Raw genomic sequence first — 18084 nt, 5'->3', positions numbered from 1 at the left:
ATGCATATATTTGCCGAGTGCGTGTGTGTTGGTTTCCTAAGACAGATTAAAAGTGAAGAGCCTGCGAAAGTTTTCTTTTCCCGTATCTGCACGGGCATACCCTACTATCTGGAAATAACACAATGACTAGCGTTAGGTAAATAAACTTTTCCCGCTAATTTTAGCTGCATTAGCATAAATGTGTGGAGGCAGTTGACTCATTCTGAAAATTACCTGTAGATTTTCCCAGGTGATTTTCACTAGAAATTTGTGAATGATTCACGTGCTCTGACTTATTTCCTTTTTGGTATTTGTCAGGTCCTTTCACAAATCGCGTGCAAGCAATTGGTTGTTCAATTATATAAGGTGTTTACCTTTTAAATGAGAAAGTTTAGGAAATTGATTATTATAACAAAGCTTTCTTTCCTTGGCTTTTGTAATTTTGTAATATTCATTTTGACATAGCTTTTAAGAGCTTTAATTTCTCATAGTGCCCACTGATAGGTATCTTAATGTCTACTGTCAAGGGTCTCACCTCCGAAGGGCATTAGTCAGTCACCAATGCTCGTCTCCCGATGGTCTCCCCTACTCAGCTCATTCTGTTTACCGACAGCAACGCCATCATCATCAGCAGCTGCTGGGCTTCCGCCGTTTGCTCGTCGGCGGCTTCAAAGCTTTGCCAGGCTTCTTTTCTTATAGCTGGTACTACAGTTGATTTTCCCGCCTACATATATAGACGGTTCCAGCCCCTCACGAACTTCTAGACCAAAATGTTTACACATACGCGCGATTTTCTTTTAACAATTCATCAAATGCGCTAAGCGCGCACAAAAACTTTGACACTCGACGTTTTCGGTTCCCGGTGTTTGGGAGGGGGCATTGCGCCCCGTTGGCCCCCGTTTTCCTCCCCGTTTTCCCCTTTTTCCCACCCAAAAAGCCATATCAATCATCGCCCAAAGTGCGTGGCTGTTGGACACCTTTTGCTGGTTTAAAATATTTATTTTGCCTTGGCGGGGGAACGTTGAAGGCTAAATACAGTAACTCAAAGTGATTTGCCAGGTAGAAAGAGCCCGCCATTATTTGCATGCCGCTCCTTTTCGCCCCCCGTTTGCCTTTAAACATGCATTATTTATTTGCCCGGGCGCAATTTGTTTTGTGCAAAGTTCTGCAGACAATCGAGTGAGGAATTTGCAGCCGACGTTTGGCAATTAGTTGGGCTCTGGCGCAAATTCCAGCCGAACTTTAAGGTGTTGGTTTGAAATTTCTGGAAAATTTGCATAATTATCTGCCCGGTTTGCCTTGGGCCAGTAATCCAGGTCCGTGGGCAGCATTGCGCATACGCCACGTATGCCACCGCAACATAAATATGGGCTTAACTCTATTTATTTGCTCTGCAGCCCTGTCATTTAATTAGTGTAAACAGTTTTTAGGCCGACGCAGCTGCTGGGTCAATAGGCTGATTTAAAATTAATTACCTATTAAATGCAAGGGCAGTTGGCAGGCGTGTGTGCGCTCTGCAGCTAGGTGATTTATGTAAATTAATTAAATAAACACCTGTGGCCAGTGGCAGTCCGAGTGCGAGAATTCGCCCAGTTGGGACCCCAGACGACAGTTGTCTCGTGATATGCTGCACTTAACCCACTCCTAATTGCAGCGACCTGCTTTATATCGAATGTCAACTGGAGCAAGTCCATAAATTTTTGGAACCGCCTTGCGTGCGGGACCGCATTCAGGGACCCTCGACCTGGCCTATTCCCGGGCGATAAGTCCTGCGAAGGCAGTCAAGTGCGCCCATGATTTATTTTCATTAAAACTTCTTTTTGCGGCTGCTTGAGCAGCGAAACTTTTCGCGCCGCTCACTTCATAAGGCGGAAAAGTGGAAAACTCAGCAGAGGAGCCGCGAAAATTTTAATCTGCACATTATCAAGTTGCGGAGCCCACACAATGGAGGCCCCCTCGAAAGTGCAGTCATTAATTTGCAGCTTAATTTTTGGGGCCTCGGCTTATGAGCAGGTCGAGTGTATACTGCAATCAGGAGAGCCCCCTTTGTTAAGCTTAAAAAATGACTGCAAAATGTTGACCTCCTCCCGCTTTGTAAGGCGCCAGCCCCTGAAATCTAAATTCATTTGTTTGCCTGTCCCCCGGGAAATTCGTGCGTGGAGTTGCACTATTGTAGTGGCAGATTGCCATTCCACTGGCACGCGATCATTAGTCAAGGAGCAGGAACTGCAGTTCGACACTTGATGAAAGCAAAACGGAGTGGTTCCCGGGAAAAGCGCCCTTTGTCGAGGGGAAATCAAGATACTGCACAGTACTCCGCGGAGCAGTGCTCGCAAATACCATCGATTTGTCTTCAATTTATCGAGGAATTTATTTTATTTATATTCTTGAAACATGACATGTTCTAGTTCTTTGAGATCCTTAGGTTGGACATAATATATAAGCAATTTAAAAAGCTTCTTTATTAATATATACAACATTTTTAAAGTTTCATACACTATGAATGGTAAATACCCACTGCAAACTCTAAGCCCAATCGATTGCCACTCCGCTGGTAGATTGAAATTGCTTTCTTATCGCCAGACGAGGACAATGCAATTAGTAACTGATTTAACTGAGGTAAAAGCCTGAGCAACTTTGGTTTTTGTTTTCCGCTCGTCGGTGTTCGTCGGTTTTTCCCCGGAGTTTTCCGTTTTTCCATTGCGTGAGCTGTCAGGGCGTTGGCAAATTAAAAGTTCTCGTTTCTATTATTTGATTGCCGAGCCAAAGCGAGTTTTTTATATAAATTAGTTTGCTGGAACTGTTACTGTCGCCTGCTAATTAGACATGGAAAGTTGGAATTGTCCAGGTGTGTAAAAACCACAACTTTCCGTCCAATTGCGAAACTTTGAAGCCCGAAGCCCCTAAAACCTGCTCTGATTTTGCCATTGTTGCAAGTCCGGCTCTGGCCTGTTCTACCCAGTATATATATTCCCCGACTGCGACATAATTATGTGGCGGCAATTTGCATTGCGCCCCCGACACAATAACCATAAAACGCCGTAACAATCGAGCCAAGAAGCGCCGCCGACGAAGGCAAACAGAGACCGAGTTCAACGGGGCAGCAGTTATTTCAACACCTTTATGGCTGTGTTCCTACATTTGTTAGCCGCAAACCCACATACACTGGGGGAATTCCTAGTGAAGTAATAGTCACATTAAAATTTAAACATATTACAAGGAAAACTAGTTAAACTCCGAGTGGAGAATGAGAATTTAGCATTGGAAAACATCTTCTGTTCCTTGTGACTAAGCCAACATAATCTCTAATTCAGTGGCATTTTCCCAGACCTAAACTTATTTTCCCAGTGCAAACTGCTGGCCACAAAGGGCCTGGCTTCAGTTCTGGCCAATGACCAGAGGAGGTGGCTCTGCGGCTTGGCATAGTACTACTATGGATAGAGCCGGTCGGCTGACATGCAAAACAAACGGTGTTCGGGGCAGCTACGTGGAAATACATTTACAAACCGTAGATAGACATCTGGAGATAAAGCAAATTGCTGTGCTACAAAATCGTTAACTGTAATTTACCGCATTTGAAATGTTGGCCATTCGCCATTCTCGGCGCTGACTGCCCTGCCACACCGCTCCATGCAGTTATGAATGGTCGGGTTGGCTGGACTTTAATTGTGTTCTTCAAGCGGCCAGACAGCATTGGTGAAAATGGCCCAAGTAATTGAGGCGTAGTCGGGTGTACAAAGTCGGATATCGGAGGTGGTTGTAATGGGAAGCACTTGAGAGCCACTTGCGAGCCGTGAATTAGGTTCTTGGCGATTGCCAGAAATGCAAATGAGAGCCAGAAACTAGGTGCCCATCCCCTCCTCGACATCCATTCCCACATATTAATCATACGCACTGCGGCCGTCGACGCCTAATTTACACGAAGTGCAATCAGCACAGCTATGCAAACCCGGGCACTCGAGTGCACTTCCAAATTGAAAGCGTGCCAGTTTGGGCTGTCGCAGATCGGCAAACAGCAATTGGAATATACGGCAAACAGCCCACAGAGCATCGTGAATGCAAATGAAATCCTCATATCTGGCGCACATTTCATCTCGATCCGCAAGTGGGCAATAAGTTTGCGCCGAAACCGAAGTGCAGCTGCCGGCAGGGGAAAGTGCCTGTCAGTAGTAATGAAATGCGGGTCCGAGGCCTGTGGGAAGATATTTGCATTCGAGGGAGGGCATCCTACTCAGCTTCTCGATTCGGCGTGGGGGAACTATGATAGATGTGCGGGAATGACTTACACTTTAAGGTGGATACCAAATAAATTTAAATTTCTGGATGTATATTTGTTTAAGGTATTTATATATTACATTTAAAGTTCAAGTAACGTTCAGCTGAAAATACAGAGGTAAATTCATTCACTATTGCCCAGCTGATGTCCCCAGACATTCTTTCCCTTTAGAATAAAATTTCGCATAATTTCAAAAGCACAGAGCAGAGATAATGTAATATGTCACTTGATGGCGTGCACAATGCAATTAGCCCTTGTGGCTCCTGAGTCATAAAAATTAGCGGACAGAGTGCAGGAGAGATCCTTGGGGGAAACGTTAAAGGTCAGTTGGCCGTGCGAGTTGAGTCGGCAAAGGTCGAAAGTCAGGTCTTGTCATTCCAAATTCAGCTTTCTAAGCGAAAGCAGGTCAGCCTTTTGATTTGATTCTACCCATTTCCTGCAATTCAGAGGGATATGCCTCGTCAGCGGTCCGAAAGTCAGAGATCCTCGGGATCAATACGCCGACAGAGCAGCAGGAGCAGCCATGTCTTCGCCACAAAGCCCTCTTCTCGGGGGAGTAGCAGGGATCTGCCGGCGGTGCAGCAGCCCAAGAAGGAATCCCCACCAGCGGCAGCTCCGACGGCGGAGGCCAAGGGTCCCAGCACTGGGGAGCGCTTCAAGGACATGGCGACCACGGCGGCTGGAGTGGCGGCAGGATCCGCTGTGGGTCACGCCGTGGGAGCCGGACTAACCGGGATGTTCCAAGGACGTGGTCAAGCTAGTGCTCCCGCCAAGGAGCAGCCCCAGCAGGAAGCATCCTTGGGCGCCGCAACTGCTGCCTCCCCTTCTGCCCACCACACCCAACTGGTGGAGGACGGACCTTGCGCCTTCGAGCTGAGGCAGTTCCTCAAGTGCACCGAGGAGAACGGCAGCGATCTCTCCATCTGCAGGGAGTTCAACGAGGCCATGCAGCAGTGCCGGCGGCGCTACAATGTCTGAGATCTCAAATGCAGGAGGCCATTATCGGGAAAAGCAAATAGATGAGATTTAAATGCTGCACTTCCTTATTTAGTTCGAAATAAAATCAACATTATTAAAGTCTTCTGACTAAAACATCGATAAATTATAATTAGGCCAAAAATCACTTTTCTTACTTGTTCTCCTAGAAAATGCATTATTTTTCCCACAGAATTGCAAATATTTGCCCCAGAATGGAATATTATACCTCGTTGAGTTTGTAATTAAATTTGCTATCGAATGGCATTTAAGTGTAACGTTTTCTTTCTTATACCTATCTATGCAAGATATTGTGATATCATATTTTGGCCAAAAATCACTTTTCTTGTTTTTTCTTAAAAATTTTACGATTTTACCCAGAGAACGGAAAATAATTGTCCCAGTATGGAATGTTATACATCGTTGAGTTTGTAATTAAATTTCCTATCGAACGGCATTTAACTCCAAAATTTTTTTTTCTTTAACCCATCCATGCAAAAAATGGTGATGTCATATTTTGGCCAAAAGTCACTTGTCTTGATTTTCTCCTAAGAAAGTCCTTATTTTACCCACAGAATTGCAAATATTTGTCCCAGTATGGAATGTTATACCTCGTTGAGTTTGTAATTAAATTTCCTATCGAATGGCATTTAAGTCTAAAATTTTTTTTCTGAGTGCCATTTTAGCAAAAAAATGGTGATGTAACCCCTTAAAAAAAATCAAAATTTCGGCAAAATATTAGTTTTAAAAAATCTGTTGAAAATTGATAGGATTGCTTAAAAAAGCTTAACAGCTATCCAAAACAGTGTGTAGATGGGTTGTAAGTTTAATTTTGCGGAAATTACAGAGAAAAATTACTAAATAAATTGAATATTTTTAGGTAAAATAAATTTTTACATTGACCAAATTGGTAAATATATATAAATATAGTGCCTCCAACTTAAACTTCTGCATTTCATCAATCTGTGATTTACAAATTGAGTCTTGTCCCTCAAAATCCCATTCACCAGGCCGCTTGAGAGCGCACAAAAACAGACTTCGCAGGCAAATTAATTGGCATTATGCGGGTAGCCATCAACAAGAACTCGGATCCAATCCCCAACCTCATCCCAGGGCTCAGGCCATCCATCTTTCTTGCCGAAACATTATTGATGTTGATTGATTTATAAACATTTGCCGGGACCCAGTCGAATCGAGAGTTGGGCCAATTAAGTTGTAGCCAAAACAATAAACAGAATAGAATTAGCATGGCGCAGATCCTCTTTTCCTCGCAGCTGAAAAGCGCACCAGCTGCTGTCACATTTATTCACATTTTTCGGCGAGAAATATAATTTGCTTGAATATTCATGGCGGGGTGAGTGGAAATTGTATACTGCTGATTAACATGGCCCCGAAAAGGGGGGAATTTCGCACTCTCCACATAAAACACAGCATCAATCAAGCGGCGTTTGCAGCAGGGATCTCTGTTTTTCGCCAGCTCTCTGCGGTTGGCCATAATTTAATGAAATATTCCGTTTGTCACATGAACTCGCTGCCAAAATTCTGCATATGGGGCACTGCCTAATTCGAATTAGGCCCAACTTTTGGCAGCTCGGCTAATTGCCGCTGTGTTCTCGCTTTCTCCCCGAAAGAGCCAGAAATAGTCAACCGAACTCTGGCGTGTTCCCAGCCAATTAAAGCGTTTCCGCTGCACTCGCTGAAAGGAAAGCGGATTGACTTTGTCGACTGCCTGGAATACCTGCATTTGCTCTGCGAAACACTCTTCGGAGAAAGTAATTTCCTATGCGGTTTCACTTGCTAGTGAGCAATTTAAGTTGCTTTTCGTTAATGGCTTTCGGGGTTGTTCGTCAAGTGCTTTCGCATATTTAACTCGAGGGTATGTTTGAAAAAAGTGGGAGAAAGGCACTTAAAAAATATTAGGAAAATAAATAACATTAAAAATATTCTTGGGATATAAAAACTTAACATTGATTTAATATTTAATTTTAAGATAGTATTAGAAAGATGTATTAAAAATATAGGTATAAGTATAGGTATTTTAATCAATACACTAAGCTGTCTTTTTTGGCAGTGTATTTTAAGGGCTACCCCAGATGAACCCCCTTCCCCGGGGATTTTTCAAAGGGTAGCCAGCTGGAGTTGTGTGTTTGTTTTGCCTTCATACCTTTCGCGTTTGCCGACAAATTCATTATGTGTTCGTAATTAGTGCGGGAAATGGGAAAAGCAAACGCAAAAAGTGAAAAAGGGAAAACAAATTAGAAATATTTTTTCTGCTCGCCCCGCCAGGTGGCGCTGTTGCATGCACTTCGCAATTAGCAGGCAGGCAATGCAATATACATTAGCTGACAAAGCTGGGAAAAGGGATCCACGGAGCAGGCCTGGGGATTATGGTCAGCCTGCAATGCCTCACATTTGTCATTCGAAATTCCACTTTCCCTTTAAACAGAACTCTGAATTTTTGAGCAAGAAACAAAAGCCTTAAAAAGTAGGAAGATGCCACGCAGACAGAGAAGCACTTCGGCCAAGCCCAGCTCCACGAGTACCCTGCCAGTGGTGCTGCCCACCACCCGGAGCTCGGAGATGATCTTCAAGGACGTGGCCGCCCACGCGGCAGGCGTGGCAGCGGGGTCAGCTGTGGGTCACGCCATAGGCGCCGGGATAACCGGGCTGTTCAGGGGACGGGGTCAGCAGCCGCACCACAGCGACTTGGTCGAGGAGGGTCCTTGCGCCAAGGAGATGAAGCAGTTCCTCAAGTGCACCGAGGAGAATGACGACCTCAATGTCTGCAGGGAGTTCCAGGACGCGGTTCGTCGTTGCCATCGTCACTATAACGTTTAGAAATACGAAATCCGTGATTAAAATATTATCATAATATCATTGGTCAAATTTGCATTAAATAAATAGAGATTAGGTAATGCTTAGAAAAGATTTTTCTCCGTTCAATTAAGTCTAAAAAGCAATCAGACTTAATAATATGCGGATTGCTTACAACAAGGATAATGAGGAGCCAACAACCAATTCAATGGATCCTTTCCCATGTCATTGTCACCATAATCTGCGTGCTTAAGACCCGAGGAACCCTTTTCCAATCATTAAATATTCCATTTTGTCCTTGGTCCATTTGAATAGACTTCAGCACTTTCAATCAAACCCAGGCGATGTGGGTGCGCAATTAAAATGCTTTATGACAGGTCCTTCGTCCTTGGGCGGACCCCTTTCATTTTTTAGCACTTTAAAGCGGCTCCATTGTCACATGCTCGCTGCTCCTTTGCCGCTGTTATTTTTCGTCATTCTCAGTTAATTGTGATTTTGTTTACTGACATCCTTGCCATCCTCGCTCGACCCCCTGTCAGGACCTCGGCTTTGTTTGCCCTTCTACTTTGTCTGTGGATCCGGGCGCATATTTACTTTAATTTTGTTTTGTTATGTTACTTCGCCATCGCCACCGCCGAAAAACTGGGAAAACTGGGAAAACCCCTCACCGATTTCGGCGTTGAACGCGCTTTTCTCCCCGCTTGGAACGCCTTTGTCTCGCGTTTTCGCGTTTTTCCATATTTCCTCCTTTTTTTTGGTCGCTGGGCCCCAAACTTTTTCATTTCGCTTTTTATCTGCTTGGCTTGCGCACAATTAAGCCAGCGAAATGTTTTTGGCCACGTCAAGGCGACGACGTTGACATTGAGGACCCCAGAGAGAATACCCTTTTTAATTTCAAGCATATTTTCCAGAGAAGAACTCCCTGCAGGGAGTTAGGCATAACAGTAAAGCCTTCCTAGCCTGAACCACTTAATAAATTGGAATTGATGAATAATAACTAAGCAGCTTTTCCATCGATTTTAAATGAAGTTAAAGGTACAGCACGAAGACCATTTTATAAATACTTTATCTGAGTTTCACAGCTAGATACTTTTCAAGCTGACCTTCGAGACGTCTGCTTTGTGTCGTTAAATTGTCCAAGGCTTTAAAGTCTTAAAGCAATTGCCTTTTAATTTTTACGAGTTAAACCCAAATTGCACTTGAGGAGGCTCAACTGTACGTTTGTAGCCGTCTTAAGCGCTTTGTCTGGCTTAATGAAAACAAATTAAATTGTTGGCCAGCAGCAGCGGGTCTAATAAATATTTATTATGTACTCAAAACTTGGTCTACTCACACGCTCTTAAAGTGGGTTCCTGCGAGTACCAGGCATCTCCCCGCGTCTCCCGCTGATCTGACACATCCAGGCCAAAGCTGGTCCTGGCAGCAAGGACCTCCCATTGCGGTCAGCTTCCGCCGAGGGGCGGGTCGTTCGTTTTGGACGGGATCTGGGGTCGAATGCAGCTCGCATCCGACATGGCAGGCAGGTCAAGCCATAATTACGTCCAATTAAGAGGCTTTGAACTGGAAACTAGTGCTCCCGTTTCAGCTGCCATTGGCACAGGCTTCATGTTACCATTTAATCTGGGGGGTTTCGCTGGGGAAGTTATCATTTGTGGGGATTTTGATTGGAAAAATTGAGTACCCTCTTTAAGCATGTATTTAGTACACAATATTTAAAATTTACAAAGCTACCAGAAAGCCCAATATTTCTCACCCTAGTGCTACAAAATTAGTGCGCCTGTCATTCGCTGAATTGCTGACGATATCATTCTGTTCCAGTCATTAACAAAAAGGCAACATCAACCGTATCCGATGTGAAATATGATGTTCGGCTGGGAAAAGCGGGAAAACACATTAAGAGCGATGCAGCAAAAATCCAGTACACAATGCGAGGCAGATGCAGATGGATTTTCAGTTGCAGTTGCACTGGCAGGTGACGAGTGCAGCAGCAAAAAGCGCTCCATTGATTGCCTCTTTTTGTGCCCGCTGAATTTTCCGGTTTTCCCATTGTTCCTTTGCCCGCTCCTGCCGCTTTTCCCGCCCAAGGAAACACTGTTTGGCCGGAGAGAAGGAGGCAAGTGGGCGAGCGGAAAAGTGTGAAATTCGATATGGCAAACACGCATTCGACTGCGAGTCAGCCGTGTTTTAACTTCTTATTGTCCTGAGAGCATCGGAAAAAATATTCTAGAAACTCTTAATTGAATTAACAATTATTTTTTAAAAAATACTAATTCAAGTTTCAAACTAAAGTTGAATCACGCTTTTATGAAGTGGGTGGAAAATTTACATTTAAAAAGGATTTTATAATCGTTACTTTGTAATACAGTTTTTAATTATTATTTTTAGATAATTCTTAGTTCGTTCCCCAGAAAGAAGCCCAAATAATGGAAGGCATCTCGGGCTTTTCCCGGTGTATTTAATGGTGTGCCGCGTGTGTTTCTGTGTGTGCATGGGGGCGTGGCCACAGGAGAAAGGAAGGCGAGGAAAACCGGCTGCGGGCAAACAATGAGAAATGGCCGGTCCACCTGGTTCACCTGGCCACACAGGGTGTGTGGGCGGGTGTGTGCGGGTGTGTTCCTCGCACACCGAACACTTTTGCTGGCCGACCGACCTGAACGTGTTTAATTTAATTCCCCGGGCAAACTCACTCGCTCGACGGACACTTGGCAAATCGCATAAAATGCTAATAAAAATCAAATCAATTTCACAAGTGGTCGGCCAGTGGGGCGTGCAGAGCAATAAATTGCATCAGAGTCGCAAAATCGTGTAACCAAATTGGTTGAATGGCCAGTAAGTGCATTAGTTGTGAGCGCCTCTGTCAAATATCAAATTGATGTGCAGCAAACTGCGGCTGTGGCAAGTGCAGTGGAACAGTGGAGGGCTGCAGATGGCCGGCGGAAGCGGAAATGCATTTCCGAAAACCGGAAGTGCACTGCATTCGAATTGCAAATGGCGGCCAGACCCGGAGGCCCCTATGAATATGCAGGCCTGCCCGAGGCCCGAAAAGTTGGTAATTCCAGCAGCATGTGGACCAAGTTGCGGTCATTAAAGACGGGCGAACTAAAATTAAATTGCTGCCCAGACCAGCGGGCCAGCTCCTACTCCTTGCCTGCTCCTTGTCCATTTGCATATTAATTAAACCTCGCAGCCGAAAGGTCAAAATACCAAAATGCCAGGCCAGAAACCATAAGCTGACCACATACACACACATATTTCTGGGCTCGGGCGAAAGTGCCCGCAAAAGTACAACAACTGAGCCCAGTTGGAGCCCATAAAAATTTAATTTCATCTTAACAATGGGCCTGTGGGCCAGCAATTTGCCGTCAGCCGAATTTATCTGGCTCACCCTGCCGCCGCCGCAATGTGTCACTTAAATATCAATTTAATTTCCATAATAAAGCCGCCGCTTTCAGGACTTTTCCCCCGGGGGATTTTCCCTATGATTGACAGTTTGTTTAGCAGGCCCATAAACTGCGGGGGAATACCCGAAAAGTAGTTGACAGAACATTGATTGAAATAAGTAGATCAAATATGTATTATAGAATAGGGCGAATTGGGCTGCGAAACAATGGCACAACTATTGTTAATTGTATTTGCCCTGCTCTCATCGCCCGGGGAAAATGGCAGAGCGACTTCAGCCAGTCCCTGAGTGGAGTTTGTTTACTTCTGATTACGGAAATTCAGCTGATTGCAATGCAAATACTTATTAACTTGAGCACAGTTTAGCCGAGTTCGCCCAGTGGGCGGAAATCACTTAGTATAATTTCAATATTGGCCAGAGGTATATAAATAACTCAATTTAAGCGGAATTCACATGGCTAAGTAGAATATTAATAGTTCAGTTGGGGGGTAAATATGGATTTTATAATTTCAGCTAGGTTATTTAGGAAGAAAAACGTTTTCATTAGATAGAGTAAGCAGCAGTAAAAGTGTATTCATATAATGTCAATCAATCACCAAGTTCTCTGGGAAAACTTAATTTCGTATTTGAAATCTTAAGTTCCTTTAATGTTATCATATATCATATTTTGTTAAATCATATTTAAACAGTAAATGTTGTTTTTCTTCATTCCTGCTGAACCACATTATTTAGTTCATATAAATGCATTCATATAAATGCATCCCGACGATGAAGTGCAGCAACATAAAAGCAATGCGAATGAAACAATAAAAGCAAACTTAAAAGTCCATTAAAAATGCTTAAGCGACTTTATAAAGTCGGCAGACCGCGTCAACTTGCTGACATTTGGGGAAAATGAGAGGGTTGAGTGGTATGTGGGTGACTGGACTGCATAAAACTAAACAAAACCCAACTGAACTGAACTTTACTCGCAGATTTATATGGCGCTGCTAATGCAGAGGGAACAAATTGAAATGTGGCACAGCTCATAAAAAATTATTGTAAATTGCTACACATTACCATTAAAATTATTCGTTTATTTTCCCGTTCTTAAGAGTCTAAGAATGACACATTGAATGGTAATCCTCATCATATTCCATTTAATAGCTCATCATATATACTATATTTTGTACTATGTACAAATGTACTTCTTTAAATTTTTTACTCCACCTTAGGAACATATTTTTTAGTTGCTTATATTTGTATAGCCGTATTTTCTCTCTGTGTTCTGCGGTCGCCGACAATAAATAGAAATCTCAATTTACGATGCGTTAGTTGAGCTGCCGCTCTGGATTTTTCCGAGAGGGCTTTGTTGGTGGTTCCTAATGCCACCAGGACCTTCTTGTTGTTGTTCTCCCTTCGACTGTAGTGGGCGGTGAGTGGGCGCCGAGTCCTTGCTGCGGGGGGCACCCACTCGCCTCTCTAATGGCATTTGTGATGGCTGCGGTTATGGTCGTCGTCGCCGTTGACGATGATGTTGATTGGCGATTCGCCGGCGCATGCATGGATCTCTATATTCAGCGTCCGCAGTCCACTGTGCGTCGCCCTAATCCCGTGGCAATGTCCTGGAGCAAGTGCACAACGGGTGTTTATATGTTGACATTAAAAACTTTCACTCCGCTGATGCGAAACCGAAACCGAAACTTAACCGACGCACAGTTCAATTATGCCATAAAAGTTCTTTCTCCGCTGGAAAAGTTCTTACTGCACTAATACGTGACATAATTTGTGGTAATGCCATTGGATTGAACAGACAGTTCGCTGGGGTCCGAATGTCTCTCAGACAGATACAATGTTTGCAACTTGTCTACAAGGACGGGGCACGAAGGACGAAGGACGAGGCGCCTCAATTAGCGCCCACTTCCTTTCGTTCCGTCCAGTCGAGCGAGCCCAGAAGGGGAAATTGCTGGCTTTTCTTCTGCGAAAATTAGTGGATAAACTCAACCGCAAATGCACTTTCCAGAGAAGTAAGCCGGCTTTCGAGGCCCCCGCTGGCCAAGACAATTCCGGCCAGATCCTCAAGGACCTCCGTGCAGCGAAAAGCGGCAACCTCAGCTAATTGGCCCTTGAATGCAAAATGGTAGTAACTCAATTGGATTGTGGTCGGGCTGAGCGAAAAGAACCAGGGATTTATTTGGCATTTGAGTGGCTTTTTTGCTTGAATTGCCATTGTCAGATGTAACAGAAAATAGCCAGACTGTACGTGAATTATGCAAATTTAAGCCTCAATTTTTTAACCCACTAAAAGCTAAGTGCGCCAATTCAATTTTAATTTCCCGCTTCTAGCACAATTCATAAATTGTTTGATGGGATGTGGAATTAATTTATACAAAGTTAAATTGAACTCTAACACGTGTTATTTGATTTTTCACAAGTTTTTCAATTGCAACAGTATTTATGTGGATATAAAAAATGTGAAAAATATGGAATGCCAATAAATGCATAATTAAAATTCTAAAAAATATTCAAATAATCGAATTAAATTTGTACTTGGGAGATTGAATAATTTGGCATTTAAATGAAAGCTAAAAAATTATTAATTCCACCAAAGCAGCGATGAATAATGATGAGATTACGATAATTTTCATTAAATATTGTCTTCTGGAAAAAGTAAAATTTAGTTTTCCCTGACCACTTAAAATTTTATAAGGCTTTTACACAATTTTACGTGCCTCAAATGTGCTGCAATTCGCTTTCACCCAAACCACTTCTGCTCTGAAAGTGACAGCGCATAACTTTCCGCAAATTGCTGCATCATTTCAGCTTCTTGGGGTAAACTATTTCAGCTCGGCCCGCGCATAAATATGAATTTACAAATTTACATGCCACTAAAACAGCAACAAAGTTGTATTTTGTATTCTTTTTTCCCATCTGCAACTATGCGACGAACAAGGACGCCTTTTGGGGAAGGGACGGGGAAGTGGTGAAAGCCTCTCGGAAAATAGGCGCAAAAGTCTACGCCGAGATAAAGCTTTTGTTGTTGCCGCCGTTGACAAACCCGCACTTGTGTTGTTGTTTCTCTGGTGGAACGCATAAAAACTTTTTAATTAAATTCCCCTGCCAAGCCAGGAGCCACTTGTTGTTGTCTCTGCGAGGAGCGGGGATTTTGGGGCAAGAGTTCGCTGGTGACAAGTTTGCATAAAGTAGTAAAAAAGCTATTTTTATGCTGTTAAGAGGTTCGGTGCACTGCGAGAAAAGTGGACTCACGAGTCAAGAAACTACGAATAGAGCATAAAAGGCTGATCTCTTAGTTGTGGATTTTTTTATTTATTTTTTTATTTAATATTTAAAATAGTTTTATAAGAACATAAGTTACATAAAATCTATAAAAAATAAGATGAACTTCAAGTTTTGCAACAGAAAACGTTTCTAGCTGAGTCTTTGTACTACAATTATTTTTTAAAGGTAGTAAAGATTTATTATATTTTTCTAACTGTGCACTGGTCACAGGTTAAACTACTAGAAGTTCCCAACTTTATCGAAGTTGAATATTCCCAGAAAAGTTTCCACTTCTTCGGGCCGGCAAACAGCTGAGGAAACTGCAAAGTTCCCTCCTGGTCGAGTGAATACCAATTTTGTGGTAATTAACATAATCAAAATACACTTTTTTAAATTGCTGCCACGTTAAATCACTTTGAAAATATTTTGTGCAATTTTCCACTTCAATCAGCAGTGGGCAAATGGGATTGCAGCTCTGCTGGCCATCGGAATCAATTTGGAAACGTTTAAATTGTATATTTCTTCCTTCCTTCAGCACCGACTATTTGCCAAGGGCCCTGGGCTCCTCATTGGGTTATCCCTGGACTCCGGATGCTCGGAGCAGTTGCAACAGGCAGCTGCAGTCCTCCTGCATCCTTTGGGCCCGTCGTCGGCAACAAGTGTCTGTTTGCCTCTGTTGCGGGAGCACAAGGAGGACCAGGAGGACCAGGAGGACAAGGAGGCCTCCTTGGGGTGGCAACTGTTGCTTCTCCGGCTGCTGTTTGCATTTTTATGGTAAACTGCCTCGGGCGGGTAAATGTTGCTTTTGGGCCCCTCAATTAAACGAGGCTGCGCGCAAAGTGTGGCGGAAAAACCCATTACAGTAAAAAGTTTTTAAAAATACATGAAAATGGTAAATTCAAATTAGGTTGCTCGGGTCGTTATAGTGTGGAGCAGCATTATGGATAAGCACTTTAAAATTGTACACAAAATATTGCATCCTACTAAAATATTTAGCTAGCCTGTGTATCTGTAGTATATTCCACACCCATTGTTATTTATACTTCCCCTATTTTTTGTAGGCCTATAAACAATAAAGGTATTATATTATTTTAATCAATAAGCCACAATACGCATAGCATTCTGAGATATTTTCGCGCTTTTCCCGCCACTTTCACTCAAACTCAGCAGAAGGGTCAGCGTGACAAGTGGGAAAAGTTTGCGGACCGCTGACGGGCGCTGAACTTTTCCGACAAATTGCTCGACCCAGCAGCGACATTTGCACCTGTCGCTGCTGCCCCCGGAAATTTTCCCCCTCGCCCTGCCCTCAAAGAGACATACATACATCACTGTCAGCGGAAATTTCACGTCTGCGGCCGCTTTTCTTTTTTGTTTGCCCGCCGCGTGGGCTAAATTTAGAGTCTGCTCGGCAGAAAAGTTTGGACAAAGCCAGATGCGAAATAAACATGCTAAAAATCGAAAATTCAATTTAAACGTCACAGCGCTCTGTCATCAAATCATAATTCCGCCCAAAGGAAAGGGGCGCAGTGATATCGTATGCCAGAAACGTGTCTGGTGGCCTTCGGAAATCTGGCAAATGTCAGACGGGTTGTCACGGCGGAAAAGCGGGAAAGCATCTCGGTGTGCGTATAAGTATCCCATGAATGAATCGCAGAGACAGCATTTTCCCCTCGATGAATGTGAATGAGGACGGGAACGGGAAACCGAAATGCAGCGAGGTTGTGTCACTTGCCAATTTCCCAGTTTTTTGGCAGAACCAAAAAGGCGAAAGGAAGCAGCCAGCTGCCATTGATTGCGAAGCCGTTGAATGGACGGCTCCTTCCTGAATGGGCCAAATTGCAGGCCGTCTATTAGAGCCAAGAGATTTGGTCGGATTTCAGCCACCCGGCATCGGATTAATTTGGTATTTTTGGCGACTTTCTCTGGATAAATGATGAAAAAGAAAGTACAGCTGGCATATAAAGCGATATTCTTGGAACACAATCAGAAAACTGTTGGCAGTCCACTAAAAGAATTGCCCATTTCTTCTGAAGTCTTTTTATTTAATTAAATTACTGAAGTATATGGAAAGTATCTCAAAGTCCCTGCTTAATTCTGAAACTTTTCTGAATCCATTAATATCAAGAACTGTTACTGCTATTCCTCTTCGATGTATTAGCTGATCGAGTTACCAGCAGTTTTTCAACCGTCTGTAATTTTCGATTCTCGGATTTCAATCAAAGGAAAATATTTACATTTTTCACTTAGCCAGGCGGGCGAAATGAAATGCCAAACAAAGGACACAAAATGCGCCAAGGCAATAAAGTGTGGAAAAGGAAACCGAATAATTGTATAAAATAAGAAAACGAGCCACTAAAGAGGCTGGAGCGGCAGCCTTGAAGTTCCATCTCCCGAAAGAGAATTAAACTAATATTTATCAAAGAGATGAGCGAGACGTGCTTCAAGCTAAACAAAAGACGACAGCGAAAGCCGGCGCCACCCGAGGAGAAATGAGGAATGGCCCGGGAAAGGACGAGCTGGCTGAGCAGGATGTGCGGATGAGCCGGGGATCCCCCCAAGAGATGCTGCAGCGTCACGCGGACTAAGGCAAGTGACGCTGTCAAAAAGCGGAATGAATGGACCGCTCTTGTCTGCTGCTACACTGGGTGAAATTTTGATTACAGATTTTATTCCTTAAATTCCTTTACCCACAGTTTACTTCTTGAATTATTGTACAACAAGTAAAAAGTTGACATAAATTATAGAGCTAAAATTTGATAGATTTGTTTAAAATTTCCAAGTGGATGCATTTTAAATTCTTTATAAAACAATTTAAATATAAATTTAAATCTTGGATAAGTTAAATGGCTGATAAATATAAGCACATAACTTCGAATGCTGTCTAAAAGTATGCAATAAAGAAACCAAAAATATTATTGCATACTTTTGGACACTTTTATAAGTGATCTTTCATGGTATTTAACAGATTCGCAGTTTTAAAACCATTCCGGTAAAAAGTTTCTGCAAAACTAGGCCGAACAAGTTGTGTCCCCCCAGATTTTTTTCCGCCTTTAAAACGCTTTTTTCCCAGTGAATGTGTGCCAGAGTGGCGCAAAAGTTGAGCCAACTTTATGCTAATTAGCAGCTGCTAACCAGCGTTAAAACTTTGCACTTACCAGGCGCTGGAGGAGCTTTTGGAGCTGGAGGAGCGGAACATGCCGACATGTGCTCTAATGTCCTCCAACCTGGCGGCCCGGAATTCTCGTTCTGCCAGATCCTTGGGCATTGTGGCCCCTCAAAGTGGATAAGTGCTGCTTTTCGGACAGCTGCTCCGCACAATGGACAGTGAGAAATATATTTTGCGGGTGTATATTCTGGCTCAGCACTTCTTATTCTGCCATTT

At 43.3% G+C, this 18084-nt stretch overlaps 3 protein-coding genes across 7 annotated transcripts in view; all 3 read left to right on the top strand.

Annotated features, from left to right (window-relative positions):
- Positions 1–18084, top strand: part of LOC108025403 (5-hydroxytryptamine receptor 1) — a 51474-nt gene that overhangs the window by 20696 nt on the left and 12694 nt on the right. The window lies entirely within an intron of this gene.
- Positions 4592–5357, top strand: LOC108025404 (coiled-coil-helix-coiled-coil-helix domain-containing protein 10, mitochondrial). Its single transcript, XM_017095882.3, has one exon. The coding sequence runs from the start codon at positions 4709–4711 to the stop codon at positions 5231–5233; it is 525 nt and encodes a 174-aa protein (XP_016951371.1). The 5' UTR covers positions 4592–4708; the 3' UTR covers positions 5234–5357.
- LOC108025405 (coiled-coil-helix-coiled-coil-helix domain-containing protein 10, mitochondrial) lies at positions 7628–8156 on the top strand. The gene has a single exon (XM_017095883.3). The coding sequence runs from the start codon at positions 7724–7726 to the stop codon at positions 8066–8068; it is 345 nt and encodes a 114-aa protein (XP_016951372.1). The 5' UTR covers positions 7628–7723; the 3' UTR covers positions 8069–8156.

This window comes from Drosophila biarmipes, chromosome 3R (genome assembly GCF_025231255.1).
Source record: "Drosophila biarmipes strain raj3 chromosome 3R, RU_DBia_V1.1, whole genome shotgun sequence".
Lineage (NCBI taxonomy): Eukaryota > Metazoa > Arthropoda > Insecta > Diptera > Drosophilidae > Drosophila > Drosophila biarmipes.
Note: the sequence above shows the minus strand (reverse complement) of the source record. Positions and strands in the feature narration are given on the sequence as shown.

Coding starts and splice junctions, on each gene's coding strand:
- LOC108025404 (XM_017095882.3), top strand. CDS start 4,709: ATGCCTCGTCAGCGGTCCGAAAGTCAGAGATCCTCGGGATCAATACGC.
- LOC108025405 (XM_017095883.3), top strand. CDS start 7,724: ATGCCACGCAGACAGAGAAGCACTTCGGCCAAGCCCAGCTCCACGAGT.